A 17,710-nucleotide genomic window follows, 5' to 3' on the forward strand; every position below is an offset into this window, starting at 1 on the left:
TTGAAATCTGCTGCATTTTTAATTCGACAGTCCATAAGGGAAATACGTATCACCTTGAGATTTTACCCTATATTAGCTTAATTTATTTCTCTTCATTGGAGGGGTGGCTTGAGCTAAATTAGCTTCAATGATCTACCAAGTGGGATAACCGCGGATCCAGCCTGCCTAGGACTCACACCACCCTAATAACAACTTCTAATTTTATTTTATTTTTTTTCAATTTTAATTACCGAAAGAGAAACGAATCCCTCTATTTTTGTCCTGCCAAGAAAAGGGGAGAATCCCTAGTTCTCCGACGCGAAAGAGAAAGCTCAGACGCAAAGAGGGCAGGAATTGAAAAGCTTGCCCACCCTAATTTTCAGCCTCACCTTCAAAAGAGCAAACTGACAAAATCTCTCTCCCTCTCTCTCTCTCTCTTCCCTGCTTAAAATATGAAATCTGACTCATTCCCATGCTGATATATCTCAACCTTCCAAGCGTCCCTCTCGCCCCCACTTGGAATTGAATTCCTTGCTTTTCTCACTTGCCATGTCATGTGAATCAACCAACAAGATCAAGAAAAGCTCTGTCAGTTCCCTCTCTCTCTCTCTCTCTCTCTGTGAACAGAAACCCTCTTGACCCGATAGTTCAGTCACAAAATCTGCATGTGTACGTTGCTGCTTACCGCGTCCCGAAGGCTCTTCCCCATCCTCTATCTTTAACGCTCATTCAAGCCAGGCCATCATTATTAATAGACCGTGCCAGAGAGAGAGAGAGAGAGAGAGAGAGAGAGAGAGATCCGAGCAGCCCTTTTCCAAGTTTTTCAGTTACTAGGGACCCCCCCACTGCCTTTTTAATTAATTCCATACGAGTTGATTAATGAAAACCCAGGTCACCCTCCTCCCCTGAGTCTTCTCTCTCTCTCTATATATAACGTTCCATCCGCCCTTAGGCTCCTCCATATGCCCCCTCGAATCCTAGCACAAACCCAACAGAGGAGGAGAAACAGAGAGTGTTCTTGAAAAAGCTCTCTCGAAGGAGGTCGACGCAGAGGGTGTTCGGGTTTGAAGCAAGATCGGTTGCGAGAAGGCTTTTTGGGGAAGTGGGTATCGGTGTAATTGGCGTGGTGTCGTTACAGGAGAGAGAAATGGCCATTCAAGCGCAGCTGTATCGTGGGAACAACGTTGCCGCTGGGTTGCCGGCGTGGGGCTCCTCTCAAGGTTATGCTGTTGCGGCCAGCCACAATGGTTGTGGATACGACAATGGCTTTTTCGGGATGAAACAGAGGGAGCAGCAGCAATTGCAATTGGAGCTGTTCTTGCAGCAGCAGCTGCAGTGTCATGACCAGAGGAGCGATGAGAACTGGTGCTTTGACAATACCTCGTTCGTGACTGCCCCTGAAGACGGTGCAAGCAAGAACAATCACCTCAGCATCCACAACACGGTTCAAGCAGCAGCACCAATCGCTGCTTCTTGTTCTCCTCCTCCTTCTGCCTATTCCCAGAGCCTCCCTTTCCAACTCGATCCGCATGGCCAAGAAATCGACCACCTCCTCAGACTACAGGTGAGCCACAAACCTGACCGGACACGCCACCGCACCATAAGATTTCTTATAGAATTGCGGAATAGGCGATCGATGAATCATATGTCAGGAAGAAATTAGTTGTCCCTGACCCTGCTTTTATCTCAACTGTTATGCACGTCCATGAAGCACTTTACGGCGTTGATTTTAATCTGATTAATTCTTGGCAATTACAGAACGAGAGATTGAGGTGGCTGGTGCACGAACAGAGCAAGCGGCAAATCGAGTCGATGACGAGGAAAATCGAATTGAGAGTGCAAATCTTGTTAAGGCAAAAGGACGAAGAGATTGCGCAAGCGGCAAGAAAGGCCGCAGACCTGGAGGAACTCCTGAGGAAGCTAGAGGCGGAGGGCCAGGAGTGGCAGAGGGTGGCCCGAGAGAACGAGGCCATGGCCACGTCGATGAGCAACGCGCTCGAGCAGCTGAAGGACAGCGCCTGTTGCAGGACCTCAAGCTCGTGCAGCAGCAATGGGAATGTTGGAGAAGACGACGCAGAGTCGTGCTGTCGCCTGACGACGAACGCGAATTCGAACAGGGAGAGTCGTAAACCGGGAATTAGTGACAAGGGCGCCGGGATTTGTAGGAGCTGCAACGCGAGAGAGTCGTCGGTGCTGTTCATGCCTTGCAGGCACATCGGATGCTGCATGGTGTGCGAGCCTCTCCTGGGTTCTTGTCCCGTGTGCAGAACGGTGAAGAAAGCTAGCGAGGTGGTTTTGTTTTTCTAGGATTTCTTCTTCTGTTTTTTTTTTTTTTTTTTTTTTCCTGGGTTGTTATTATTCGTTAGTTTATTTTCATTTTTTTCATCTTATATCTTGGTGAATTCTAGAGAGCTAGGGTTTAGATTGTGTGAGACTGATGGTGGAGCAAAAGGGCCTTTTTGAGATGGATGGTGAAACTGATCATTTTCTGTATTAGATAATCTAATTTTTTCATTCTTTTCAAACAAGCCTCTTTTTCTTGGGTAAATTCCAAGGCAATGTCTTTTTCCTTGGAATATTATATGTGTGAATTGGAGCAAGCATCCTGTCGTCTAACTCTACGACTTTTACTGAATTGATTGACAGTATAAAATTGTTACATCGCTGACACATTATTGAAGTCCAGTAGTTATTTCTCCACGTTGCTTTTTTTTTTTTTTTTTTTTAGAGGTGAGTGATTTCAAATACTTTATAGATTCTACTTAAAATTATCCACTAAAACAAATTTATTAGTCTCTAGAACTCAAAACCTACTATTCATACTATAACCTAAAACTTATCCTATCATAGGTTCCTATTCCGGAGTAATTCGAATGTCTAACAAGTTCTTTTTTTATTTTATTTATAATTAAGCAAAATAAAAGTGAATGCAACAATAAAATAAAAGTTTCTTATTTGTCAATAGAAATAATCCATAAAAGATGAACAAATAAAATAAAGCAAACAACCACCGCCCGTAACGACCTAACTGGCTCGGGCTCTCTCCCCCTCACAAAGGGGAGAAGTTTGAATTCCGCGTCGTTAGGATTCTTACCTGGAGTACTGTGGTGGTGGGTCCTACAGTCACTTCCTCAAGTTTGCTCGCTAGCTAAAAATAAAGCAAACAATAAAAAGTTCAAAATACTTAATATTAAATCTAAATTATGGAACTCCAATCCTCAAATATCCGTGGAAAATGCTAAAAATTCTAACCACCTAAAACAAAAACAACAAACATAATTAATTACATAATAATAATTTAAAATAAAGTCATATGAATTAAACTAAAATAATTATTAGAAAGCCTCACCATCTATATTTATTCCATTTCAATTCATAAACTCTTTTTACTGATGATAATCTCCTCATTAAAACAATCTATATTTAAAAAAAAAAAAAACAGAAGAAGAGATCAAATAAAAAATCCACTTATTAGATTTAAAATGAGTTACAAAATAGAAATATAATCTCTGCATTCTCGGTTCTCCTAGTTCGGTTTTGATTCTTAGTTTGGTTCCTAAAAAGAATGGAAAGGGAATTGGATGAGGACGTAGTGAAACTTGAACCAAATCGGTTCCCACCAGTCCGATTTCCAATTCTACCTTAAAACCAAATCAGTTCCCATCGGTTCAATTGGATTTTACGCTAAAATCATACTCACCCCTACTTTTGATGGTTAAAGGAAAATTTGACTTAGGGAAAAGTGTTAAAAAAAGTCTTAAACCTTTTTGCATTTATGCCAATTTAGTTCTAAATCTTTTGTTGGTGCCAATTTAATCCTAAGCGGTTTTACTTGGTGTCAATTTAGTCATAGCTAATTTTGATTGGATTTTACTAATTAGGCACCGGTCGTGACATAACATAATCGGCATTAACGTTGACTTCTTTTGATAATATTTTAATTATTTAATTATTTTCTTTTTCCTTTTCCTTTTCTTTTTTCTTCTCCTCCTCCTTCCTCTAGCTGATTGCCGAGATCGAGGTGACGGCCGATGAGGCTTGACTCTCTCCGAGATCCGACAAGGGTGAGCCTCATTGGCCCGTGCAAAGCCACCCACGCTGCCACCAGTAGCTAGCGAGGCTCATTAGAGGCTAGTGAGATCGACCTCAACCTCAATGGTTGTCAACTCTGGCTGGTTGCCGAGGTCCAATGACCTACCGGGAGGAAGGAGGAGGAGAAGAAAAATAAAAAATAAAGGAAAATAAAAATTAAATAAAATTAAAAATATTTAAATTTTATTAAAAGTTGTCCACGTCGAACTAATCATGCCACATCAACCGCCACCGTCTAGTCAGCAAAATCTGGTCAAAATTAGCCGAAAACAACTAAATTGGCACAAAGTGAAAATGTTTATGATTAAATTAACACTAACAAAAGATTTATGATTAAATTGGTATAATTGCAAAAAATTTAGGACTTTTTTTAACACTTTTCCCATTTTACTTATGTTAGTAGAGTTAAGTAAAGTTGTTGTTTGTGTAATTTGATCCTTGTTTTGTTTATCGTGCAAACTTCACTTTCTCAATTTATGCTATGCAAGGCCTTTGGCTAATGGTGGCGAGGATGGCGAATCTGTCACCGACGAGGCCAAACACACACTCAAATTGTTGATGTGAAACCACTAACATGAGAAAGATAGCACTATTGATGTCACATCATCGATCACAAAAATGTTGAAACAAAAATTCTACTATGCAAAAGCTCTTGTGTGCTCATGATGTGGAAGACGACTTATCTATTTTCCCATAACGAACGTTGAATTGCATATGAACGATGAACAATATTACTTCACGACAATCTGAATGCAATCACAAAGAAAATATCCAATTTCTACAGCGTAAATGCCAATTGTCTTTGTAAAAGAGTAATGGAACACCCTCTTTTTTTTTTTTTTTTTTTTTTTTTTTTTTTTTTTTTTTTATGGAAACGAGAGAAGAAGAGAGAACAATTTCTTTATGAACGTACTTTCTGTCGACTATCCCAATAGTTATCTTCAGAAGTTTTTTATATGACTCCCCATACCCTTTCAAATGGTGTCTTTTCATCATAACATATTAAGACGAAACGGTGCGTCTTAATTGCACCCCATCATGCACGTACTAATAAAGTACAACAATTACTAACACTGGAAGCCTGGAAACTAAAGTGTAACTAGGATCATTGGCTATTTCGAGGGTTCGTCACCTAGGCACAAGTTTCCGAAGAAACCAATTGAAGACCACCCTATCTATCCAAGGGATATACTGTTGGCAGGCCAACAAAACTATGTTCCTTATTTAATGTGCCAGTGTCAACATACATCAATACCTCAATTGCCCCCTCCCTCCAAAAAGAAGAAGAAGAAGAAGAAGAAGAAGAAGCTTTTCTTCATGGGGAGGTGGGAATACAGGAGTTAATGGGCGGTCCCACCTATTGGGGGTTCTTCCCCCTACTTCCTTTGAGTCTTTTAAAAACCTGCTTAGATCTAACATCTTATAAGGAGATCCCCAGCCATTATATTTTGGAGGTGTGGGAGCTATCTCTGCCCCTATTGTTCTTTTATCCCCACGGCATTGGGACTCAAGCCCTCGCTAGTTTTCCCCAGCACAGGAAAAACCCATTCATTGAATTTGGAAGCATTTTAAGGTCTTGTTCAGGACCAACGTGATGTATATGTTTGGCAAAGAGATAATATACAAAATTGCAAGAATCCAAAAGGTTATTAGGTAACTTCACGATAGATATTCATGATGCATATGTGTAGCACTTAATATATTCGTAGGTATCCCATCAAAGGCATTACAATCGTGTTAGAAAGATACTTTCAACTTGTCATGTTTGGCGACATCAATACTCGAACGTCCAATGTTCGAAAAGAAAACCATAGAAAGCCACGAAAACCGGCCATAGTGTTCGGGAGAATAATCATGATCACAGTCCCTCGTGGGGAATGTTCTCCACCAGCTGATCCTGACTTTCGAAGGATCTCGCATGCAACGAAAAAACAATCGAGTACGAAATTGGACCTTTTCCATGTGTTTTGCTTCTTACTATCATTCCAAGAGTGCGTGCGATAAATATGAAATGAAAAAGGACCCGCTGTAAGTGTGAATCATTTAATCCTAGACCCTAACGAGGAGCCACGCATGTGAAAGCTCTCCTAATGGGATGAAATTATTAAAAAGAAAATGCATTATTACATGCTCCTGGAGCGGAGAAGGTCAGTGTTCTCGGCCTTTTGAATCACGTGGGTCCTATATGGGATGCACGCCATCTGAACCGCCGTGATTCACTGGCTGATGCGTGCTTGGTTCGCACAATTATTTCTCCATTAGTAATGGAAATTTTGGAATGGCTAGGTCGTCCTAGATAGTCAAGTCACATTTTTTTCCAAGGATATGTTATGCTTTGGTAGGTTTCTCAGAGATATCTACTCATCCGGGGTTTGAATTATTGTAGTCAGCCGCCATTTTATGAGCAAGAAGCACCTAATCAATTTTTTCGTGATTTAGACCGCCATGCCTGCACGCATGTTCACATGACGGCAGTGATAATGAGAATATTATGTCATAAGAATTGTATGTATAATTCTACGTTGAAACGGCTCTCAGTCGATGGAAACACGCTAGCTATAATTATTATCAAGTCATTGGAAATAATGCACGTTTATTACTGTTATTATTTTTTAACATTCTGAACAAGACAATCAACAATTTGACCCCCTCTCTCTAGAAGGTGTAGGGATAGGAATAGGATCCAATCAACATTTGAAGCAACGTGATGAAAACTATATCTATTGGTCTTGAAAGTTGAGTCAGAAATGTCGATCGGTTGGGCTAGTCATAGCTCCATCGAGGGTTTGAGAGAAAATTAGCTAATCAGTCCTAAAAATATTATACACAAGTCAATTTAATTCTAATTTTTTCAATTTGCTAATTTATTTCTAAGTATTTGTGCGACATTCTAATATTGTCATTTCAACCAATTTTCAACGAATGTTGTTGACATGACAATCTAGTCATTGTCGACCGCGATTTTAGGCAAAATTGCTGGAGGGACCATATGTTGGAATTTCTCACAAATGTTTTTGACTAAATTTGTAAAATTGGAGAGTTTATGACTAAATTGATATTTGTACCAAAAAATTTATGACTAATTGGATAATTTCCCAAAGATTGATAAACCTATAACATTAAAAAAATTTGATTTGTAGGTTGGAATAGCAGATTATAATGATGTCTAATGTCGATAAGGAACTTGTTATCTAGGGGCTAATTCCATAATTAGGGATAGGGTCACATGGTTTGACTTGATTAATTAGCATCACTCGCGACTGTGCGAGGAAGAACCTTTGAACTAACAGCAATCTAATCAGATTCGTGATATGTAGTTGTCACCTTTTGATCTATGTTTGTGAGCCCAACATGTGTAAATTGGTATGCCGATCTAATAATTTCACGGCCTTATTGCAATTGAATGCACATTCCGTTCGACACAAGTGGCACAATTTCTAGCGGAGCTTTTAAGTTTTGATCAACTTTTATCACGATGGAATCACGCTTAAAAAAGGCTAAGAGCTGTAAATGAAGAGGAGCATCTCATAAAATGTGACAATTAAGAAAATTAGGGTAAGTTTGTTTAACAGAAAACTGTTTATGCAAATCAGACTTTACAACGTTTGAATGACAAAAAAATTACTCATTTAATGGAAAGCATTTTCATACCTGAAAACGATAAGTTTTGATCGTGAAAAATAACTCTAACAAGAAGAAAATCATTTTCACTAATTTCTTTCTTCACACTTAAATGAGAAAAATAGGTCCCTTTAGTATCCGTTTCTTAACTCTCATCAAATTTATTTTCTTTTTTCTTTTTCAATAATTCTGATTTGTTTTTTTTCCAAAAAAAATTTACCATCTCCTGAATATGCTTTAGTAATGATCACATCCTTCTACATTCCCAAAACACATCATCATATATTATATTTTACAAATATGATTTCATAATTTCTTTATAATTCCTATTATTTTGATGGGGTACAGAATAAATACTAAATATGTTGATTCTAGTATGTTAGCCATTATATTTCATTTTACAATATAGTCTGCATTTAGTGGCTATTATCAGGTACTATAAAACCAATTTTTTTTTTCAACTTAATTACAACATAAAGTTTACTTTCTCTAAAATTGAATAGTGGATCAGGTGGTATTTGAACTAGCTTTTGCACACCTAATTTGGTTCACCACCTCAAACGATTTTCAAGGGTGCACCTCCTAACATTCGCATGATGGATATAGGATTTTACTACTGGGGTGCTCCCAACAAAGGTTTGAACCCAAGACTTAGGGGAGAAGAATACTAGAAGTACCAAAAGTTACATATGACATTCACTTTAATGCTAAAAGTTATGCATAGCGCTCATTTTAGTGTCAAAGTTTATTTAAAATCACTTAAGTGTTAAATCTTTTGAAAAAGCGATCTTTTTAATGCCAACTCTGGTCTATTTGGCTAGAAATACAACTTTGCCTTCTTATTCTTTAAAAAAAAAAAAAAAATTAGCTTCTTAAGCCAACATGACTCATTGGAGAGTCCGATTAGCATCTAAACCCTAGAATGACATTGTCTAGAGTACTTTTCTTCGAATAAGAACCCTAAATCCCAAATTGAAAGATAATCTCAATTTTAAACCCTAAGCCGGCCATCGAATTGGCCATCTTTGTGCCTTACCAGATGACCCCATCTCTCTCTCACCCTCCCTCTGTCTCTTTCTCTTTATAATCACTACGTAGCTTTGAAGAAAAAAGAACTAGTTCCATCATCAGAGAGTAATTTCCTCAAACACCCGGTGGGCATATGATGTTCCACGGTGCGGAGACAAATCAAGAGCGGAGGAAGTGGACAAAGGGTTTTAAATGGACCAAGATGTGAGAGCAAGCAGGAACAACAGGAACAACACACATGGAGTTGGTCTTGGCATGTGATGCGGAGGTGGGAAGCCAATTTCAGGCCTTGCTTGAGGGACGAATGTATGGGAAGCCAAGCCAAGCCTTCCAGTACTCCATCTCAAACCTCCATTAGGGGTAGTTCCACACGATCTTTGAGCCCTTGCTAGAAGCTCCATTGTTGGTGGTGGTGATCGCCACCGTGCCACCGTCATCTCTCTCCCCGATGCTTCCTAAGACCGGTGAGGTAGGGAATTGGAAAGCATGTTGTGTGACCTTGTTTTGGATAAGCCATGGAGGCTATGTGACATCAATTTTGTTGTCCATGTGGACTATATTTAAAAAAAAAAAAAAAATTGTCAAGTTATTTTAACAAATTAATTATAAGGGCCATGTAATCAAATTGGCCAAAATTTCTTACCAATATATTTAAGTGATCGTTTTTGTCCCAATTTGACACTTAAGTGAGCTGGTGGGAATTTTTAGTACTAAAGTAAGCGTCATACATCACTTTTGGCACTTTTTGTGCACTTCTCCCTAAGACTTAGAGAGGAAAACTCTTTGTCATTTGTGCCAATACTTTGTGGGCAAAAGTTCTACTTTTCGTTGCATTGTAATTAAAATTTTAACACGACTTACTTTTGCTAGCAATTCCATTGATTGTCTAAAAATAATTAAACTTATACTTTATTATAACTAATTATCCATGAATTCATTTATTCACATATCAATATTAAAGTTGATGGACGAACATAGTTGATATGCTCTGTTGAAATTAATGTCAAGAATAGTGAATGGAGTTCTATCAAATAGGTACCCAATTTTCTAATTTGAAGTCGTGTATGCGAGCTTCTCTCTACCCTCTGGTAGCGATGTCTCCTCCCCAAACCCTAGACTTCGTCTAAATCCCGCTAATCTCTATTCATTTTTGTCCTTGTTACAGTTTGATTCACAAAAAACAAAAGCCCTAAAGAATGTTTCGCCAGTTCTGTTTTGTCGAGTATGGTGGCTTTCTATTCTTTATATAGTGCAGTAGCTTCGCTCGATCGGCAGGATCTACGACTTATGTGGCTCCAATCAAGGTTGGATTTCCTTCCCTTTCGATCTGTGGGCAGAGTTAATGGTGTCTGGATGAAGAAGTTTGTAATCTGGTTCTGGACTTCTGGCACAGTGGTGGGTTGTTGAATACGATTCTGATCTGTACTTTTGGAACAAATTCATCGTAGATGCTTCTGTGAAAAGGTGTGGATCCAGCTCTGATAAGGAGATCTACTGAAAATAGTATTGAGCTCTCTGTCAGCAAGATGCTTGATAAAATGTCTGAGAGGGATTTCAGAAGTATTCAGAAATATTGACTGCTGATGCTATCAAGTTTTTATGGTCTTTACACAGCATGGATAGAAAAGATGACAATGAGTTGCGGGTTGCAGCATTATGTAAACGATTAGGTCATCTATGGTCTGAGGAAGATGTGGTTGAAGTAAACCCGGAGATATCATTACAGAAAAGAGATGAATGTAAGAGAACAATTTTGGGTAAACTTTACTCAAAACCCAATGTCAACTTTCCAGCATTCTTCACAACTATAAAGAAAGCATGGAAAGTAGAGGCAGTAGAATGTGCACAAAAAGGAACAAGTCTCTTTACCTTTATATTTCACTCAGAGGCGGACAAGGACAGAATCCTGAAATCTGCACCTTGGTGTTATTCCAGTAATCTGCTTGTACTAAAATAGTGCGAGCCTGAAATTACAGAACACTGTTATGATTTTTCTAGAGCAGCCTTCTGGGTAAGAATTGGAGGAATTCCCCCTAGCTGGAGGGTTGAAACAGTTTACCATGATTTGGGGAAAAAGCTCGGCCAGGTCTAGGAAATTCAGCTCGAAACCATGGGAAACCTGCAACAAAAAGGAGGAAGAGTCAGAGTGGAAGTAGACTTAACTACTCCTTTGAAAGCAGGAACCATCTGGATATTGGCCATAAATGGTCAGGGTTGAATATAAATACGAAAGATTACCCCATTATTGTTACTTCTGTGGAAGAATAGGCCACTATGCACAAGATTGTTCATAAATCCCTTATGCAGAATCTCCATGGGCAATCGACAAAATTGGCTCCTACGGACCATGGCTGAAAGCAGAAGTCAGTGATCACAGCCCTTATTGGGAGGCCTTTTATGGCAACATTGAAGAAGACATTATAATAGAAGAAACAATACCTGAAGAACCTTCTCCAGGCAGCAAGCATGATCTAATTATAAGAGAGAAAGATCCAGAAATGCGTCTTGAAGTATGCAGCAAAAGAAGAGCAGAAAGTTCCATGGAGCCGGAGATATTGGAAACCCCTATTACAAATCAGCAGGTTATCAAAGATCATGGAAAACAAATCATTTGCTCAGATGCTCCAATACAGAATTCTTTGAAGATAGGAAAGAGTAGCAAAAAGAATATGAAAGTGCAGAAAACTAAAAAACAGAAATGCCTACCTGAACCTATACCTCTTATCATCGATGATTCAGGCATGACGGAGACCCCAATGAAGTTGCTTAAGGATGGCACAGATTGGGCTTTGGTGGCTAGCCATAATAAGCCACCAAAGAAGACATGAAAATTATTAGCTGGAATTGTCAGGGGCTGGGCAACCCCCTGACAATCCAAGAGCTAAGAGCATTAATTGCTCTGGAAAGGCCTAGTATAGTTTTTCTAATGGAGACTAAAAACAAAGCAACGAGGGTGGAAAGTATATGCAGGAAACTTCAATTTCAGCACTTATTTTTAGAAAACCCAATGGGTATAGCAGGGGGGTTGGCGTTAATGTGGAATGAGGAAGTATCATTGCAAGTGCAAAGCAGTTCAAAACAATATATTGATGTCAAATGCACTGAACCAGCCAGGAAATTAGTGATGCGGATTACTTTTATTCATGCGTCCACAAATTTTGGTGAGAGGATACAACTATGGCAACATTTGAAGATATTAAAACCCCATAGTTCCAACCCATGGATATGCTTGGGTGATTTTAACGAGATTCTATATGTGTGGGAGAAGGTTGGGAGAAGGGAAGCAGATAATAAAAGAATCGCTGCATTTAGAGACATGCTTAATGAGTTATCCCTGATGGATATGGATAGTCAAGGATGCGCATTCACGTGGGCAAACAACAGAGAAGCGGACGATCTTGTTAAAAAAAGATTGGATAGGGCGTTATGTACCTTGGAATGGCGAGTAATCTTCCATGATGCAAAAATCCATGCTCTTCCAGCAATAGGCTCGGATCACAGTCCTCTTGTTCTAAGGCTATACCCTGCACAAAGGAAAAGAATAAGAGAATTTAAAATTGAGGCTTTTTGGTTAGAAAATGAAGAATATCACGATGTTATTCACCATGCATGGACTAACACAGCCTATCCTCAGCCAACTTTTTCAGACAAGCTTCAGGAGACAGCAAAAAAATTGACACAGTGGAGTCAAAAAAAGTTTGCTCATGCACCCAGCAGGATTAGAGAGTTAACTCAGGCCCTAATAGCAATAACCAATCAGTCACATTCAAGCAGAAAGGAAGAGAAAAGCATCATCCACCAGATAGACACATTAAGAAAGCAGGAGGAACAATATTGGGGATTGAGGTCGAGAATTAAATGGTTACAATGGGGAGACAAAAATACACGTTTCTTTCATGCTACAACAGTTCAAAGGAGGCGTCGAAATCACATTACGATGCTGAAAGTGGAAGATAATAGATGGTGTCGAGATCCAGCAGAAATCAGGATTCACATTAAAAATTATTACAGCACTCTATATACAACAGCAGGGGAACATCATTATCAACCAGTCTTATGCCAATGCCACACTCCTATTGATGATCGCATAAATGCATCGCTGGTGGCTAATCCCACGATGGAGGAAATCAAAACAACAGTTTATCAATTGGGAGCCTTGAAAGCGCCTGGTCCTGATGGGTTTAATGGTCTGTTCTATCAAAATGATTGGGATATTATTTAGATTGACCTATTTCACCTGGTACAGAGCTTCTTCAACACAGGTGTTTTGGATCCTCATCTAAACCAAACATATATCGCCTTGATTCCCAAAGTGAAAAACCCTGAGACAATTTGTCAGTTTAGACCTATCAGTCTTTGCAATTTCAGTTATAAAATCATATCAAAACTACTTGCAAATAGATTGAAGCAATGGTTGCCAGAGATAATCGAACCTGAACAGAGTGACTTCGTACAGGGGAGACAGATACAGGATAACATCCTAATCGTGCAGGAAGTGCTACACCAGCTGCGCATCACCAAAAGAAAGAAGAAACATCAAGTAGTACTTAAATTAGATATGCATAAAGCATATGACATAATTGAATGGGATTTTCTTCGGGATTGCATGCTACAAATGGGTTTTTCAGAGAAATGGGTGGCTTTAATAATGCAATGCATCACAACAGTGACTTTCAGTGTTAAGCTTAATGGAGAACCTACCCCATTTTTCAGTCCTTCCAGAGGTCTAAGGCAAGGAGACCCATTGTCGCCTTATTTATTCATCCTAATCACTAATGTGTTAACTTGGTTGATGCAAAAAGCAGTAGCGTAGAAGGCATACAAGGTATACAAACAACGGTTACGTCCTAAGCTTTCTCACCTTATGTTTGAGGATGATGTTATTTTCTTCATGGATGGGACTTTAAAGGAATGTCAGAATTTGACACTTACAATTAATCAAGTATTGCTATGCAACGGGCAAGCTATCAACCTAAACAAGTCGGGCGTTTATTTTAGTAAGAATTGTCCCCACTACTTAAGAGGAATATGGCTCAAGAGTTGAGAGTGCCTGTTTTTGACAAGACAGGGAAATACCTAGGTATCTCTTCAGAATGGGGACAATCTAAAAAAGAATTATTTGCATGGATACTAACCAGAGTGAATTCAAAGCTGGAGGGTTGGAAGGAAAAATTACTTACCAAGGCAGGAAAGGAGGTCTTGATTAAGAGTATGGTGCAGGCCATTCCAACCTATGCCATGTCGATCTTCAAGCTACCCTTGTCCATTTGCAGAGCAATTGAAAGGCGAATAGCATCATTCTGGTGGCAGAAAGGAGACTCAAAGAAAGGAATTCACTGGAAGAACTAAGAAGCTATGAAGACAAGAAAGGATGAAGGAGGGATGGGGTTCAAAAACTTAATTACCTTCAATTGTGCAATGCTGGGTAAACAGGTCTGGCGTCTTCACAAGTTCCCGGATGCGTTATGGAGTAAAGTTTTAAAGGGCACATACTTCCCTTATGGAGATATATGGAGTGCACAGAAGGGCCAGCGATCCTCTTGGGGCTGGCAAAGTATGCTGTTGGGGCGAGACTCTATGAAACCAGATGTTAAATGGTTAGTTGGGGATGGCAAATCAATCAAAATAAGGGAGGATAAATGGTTATCACAGGAGTTAACAGGGGAATCAGTAAACCAAACAGAACCAACTATGGTTGAAGATTTGATAAATGAAGATACCCGAACATGGAAACAGACTCTTATTCATCAGTACTTTGAAGAGAAAATAGCAAGCGAGATTCTAGCTATTCCCTTGAGTAAAGATCCTAAACCAGACAGTAGAATATGGACAAGAAATTGCAAAGGAGAATTCACGGTGAAGAGCGAATATAAGAGATCCCAAGCATCGATTATTAGACTAACTTCACAGAAAGCCTCGTGTTCTTACCAGCCCCCATGATCTTTATGGACGCAGACCTGGAGTCTCTCTCGTCCCACCGAAAATTAGAACATTCCTCTCGGGAGCATCCGTCAAAGTGCCATTCCCACAAGGGAGAACCTCTACAAAAGAAGATCAGCCTGCATCCTTTTTGTCGATATGTCATACGCATATTGAAACCACCGAACATCTCTTCCTATTATGCAGGTGGACTAAAGAGATCTGGAAAAACATCTGGCTACAGGGGACGTATATGTTGAAACAAATCAAAAGGCTAGATCAGTGGCTTTCGGAAGCATTCGCATCACGAAAGGGTTTACCTGAAAGAGAGCTCATCGCAGGGATCCTATGGCAGATCTGGAAGGCTTGAAACGCATGGATCTTCAGAGGAAAAATCCCAAGCCCAACGGACGTCCTTGATCTTGCACAAACCCAGAATTTAGCCTTCAGCAGAGGAAGAAAGAAAAACCCAAATCAGACCACATCTCAACGCTTACCAGAGATCTGGACTCCACTGGGAAAATGTCAATTGAAAGTGAACGTCGACGCCTCATGGGTACCAGGAGAATTCCTCTGTTCTGTGGCCAGAATCGCAAGAGATGAAGAGGGATCTGTAGTCGATGGCTTTGTGGCAGAGGCTAGGGCTTCTTCGTCGATACAAGCAGAAGCGGAAGCCCTTTTACACGGATTATGCTTTATCTCGAACTGGAAGTCGTCGCACGTGAAGGCACAAAGTGAAGCAGTTCACCTTACTTGTGAAAGCGACAGTTTAGCGGTGGTGGATTTCGTTATGGGTCGGGCCGAGATACCATGGAATTTAAGAGAGACAATTCAATGCTGCCGACAAGAGCTCCTTCGCCAAAACGTAATGCTCTCTTGTCCCGGGAGGCAAATCAAGCCTGCGATTGGCTAGTACAAACTCATCGTGCAAAGAAACTTCCTCCAAATTGGGTTCATATACCCCTCTATCTCTCTCGGAATATTTAGTTTCAGAATGTAACCCATCGTTGTGTTCTAAGACTACTTAAGCTAATGCATCAGCATCTCTTTTGACCAAAAAAAAAAAAAGTTAAACTTCAGTCTAAAGTCTCCATAGTGGATAACAGAATTACTGATAATTTTCATAATCCGGTTTGATAGTAATTTTCCAGTCACATTATTCTACTAATCAACAAGCAAAACTTGTTAATCGTGCATCACCTCAGAAAAAGCTAAAATCACAATAAAAAAAATAAATTAACAAAACCCTTGAGTTAATTATGGAGGCCCAATTTTGATGAGTACATTATCTGATTCTGAGGAATCAAATGGCCCAAATAACATATCCCAACCCAAATAGCACCCGAAAAGACTCCATTTGCCTTCTGGGTTAATTGCTACAAAGCCCAAAATGTAAGACCTCCGAGAATGTTTGCTTCAAACATTTTCATAAAGATGATTGCTTATATTACTTACAAAAAAAAAAATGAATAATACTTTCATTGTCCCAAAAATTGTTTAAAAGTATTATTGATAATGAAGACATTTTTCATCGAATAATTATTTCAATCAATATATATACGATCATTTTTAGGAAAATATTTTTCAGATCATTTATTCTCCACCCCGATAATAATCCCCTCATTAAAACAATTCATATCTAAAAAAGAAGAAGAAAAGATTAAATAAAACATTCATTCATTAGATATTAAAGGAATTATAATATATAAATAAATCAAAAAGGATCTCCTCATTCTTGGTTTGCCCATTTGGTAACTGATTCTCGGTCTGGTTCCTAAAAACTAGGAACTTGGAATCGAGCAAATTCTCTGGTTCTTGGTTTAATCTTGAAACCATGCTCACTCTTACTTTTTACGGTTAAAGGAAAAATTGACTTATGTTAATAGAGTTAAGTAAAGTTGTTGTTTGTGTAATTTGATCCCTGTTAATCAAACCACTTCATTTTCTAAATTTATGCGATGCAAGTCCTTCCGCTGACAATGGTTGAATTGCTTATGTGAAACCGCTAGCATGCGAAAAATAGCGCTATTGATGCCATTCTTATAATTCCCACAAAAATCAAATGAGAGAGAGAGAGAGAGAGCGGCGCTCGAGGGTTGGCCAGGGTAGCCGTTCCCATAACCCTCACCAGATTCATATTAGAAAGAGAACAAGAGAATTTGTGTTTGTGTATTTTTCGGTAAATTTCATAAGTATAGGGGCAAATTTAGTCATACTAAGAATTCTAATCCTTCAGTTACTAACTTGATTTGGGGAAGTTTAAATAACTCAATTCGAAGATGGAGATATTTGATGTATATGTTTGGCGAAGAGATAATATACACAATTGCAAGAATTCGAACAGTTATTAAATAACTCCACAAGAAATTTTTGTGACGCATATGCATAACACTTAATGTATTTGTAGGCACCTCCATTATAGCCATTAAGATCGTGTTAGATACGCCCAACTTGTCGTGTTTAGCGACATCGATACTCAAACGTCCAATGTTCAAAAAAGATCACCATAGAAAGCCACGAAAACCGGCCGTAGTGTTCATGAGAACAATGATATAACCACAGTCCCTCGTGGGGAATGTGCTCCACCAGCTGATTCTGATTTTCGGAGGACCTTGCATGCAACGAATTAAAAATAAGTACGCAACTGGACCATTTCCATGCTGCTTTTTACTATTATTCCAAGAGCGCATACGGATATAGAATGGAATAGAGGGAAATGAAAAGGGACCTACTGTAAGGATGAATCATTGAATCCAAGACCGTAATGAGGAACCGTATATATGAATGCTCTCTTAATTGGATAGAATTTTTAAAAAATACGCATTGTTACATGCTATTGGCGTGCAAAAGTTCAGTGATTCTCAGCCTTTTGAATCATGAGAATATTACGTGCGATACACATATCTGACCCACCGAGATTCACCGGCGGATGTGCAGTTGGTTCATGCAACCATTGCTTAATCAATAATGGAAATTTAGGAGTAATTAGGTCGTGCTAGATAATAGAGTCAAACTTTTTTCGAAGGGTATGTTATACTTTGGTAGGTTTCTGAGAGAATATCCACTCATT

General features: G+C 39.1%; 1 protein-coding gene and 1 long non-coding RNA gene across 2 annotated transcripts; one reads left to right on the forward strand and one right to left on the reverse strand.

The window, feature by feature from the left end:
- Window positions 1-476: 476 nt before the first annotated feature.
- On the forward strand, window positions 477-2,507 carry LOC104453431 (probable BOI-related E3 ubiquitin-protein ligase 3). The gene is made up of 2 exons (XM_010067981.3): window positions 477-1,543; window positions 1,738-2,507. The coding sequence occupies exons 1-2, from the start codon at window positions 1,127-1,129 to the stop codon at window positions 2,284-2,286; spliced, it is 966 nt and encodes a 321-aa protein (XP_010066283.2). The 5' UTR covers window positions 477-1,126; the 3' UTR covers window positions 2,287-2,507.
- Window positions 2,508-12,962: 10,455 nt separating this feature from the next.
- LOC120295660 lies at window positions 12,963-13,968 on the reverse strand. The gene is made up of 3 exons (XR_005553011.1): window positions 13,902-13,968; window positions 13,155-13,228; window positions 12,963-13,043 (listed from the first exon to the last, which is right to left on the reverse strand). It is a non-coding gene; the product is annotated as an uncharacterized LOC120295660 (long non-coding RNA).
- Window positions 13,969-17,710: the final 3,742 nt, after the last annotated feature.

The sequence above is a fragment of the Eucalyptus grandis genome, chromosome 7, assembly GCF_016545825.1.
Source record: "Eucalyptus grandis isolate ANBG69807.140 chromosome 7, ASM1654582v1, whole genome shotgun sequence".
NCBI classification, from domain to species: Eukaryota; Viridiplantae; Streptophyta; class Magnoliopsida; order Myrtales; family Myrtaceae; genus Eucalyptus; species Eucalyptus grandis.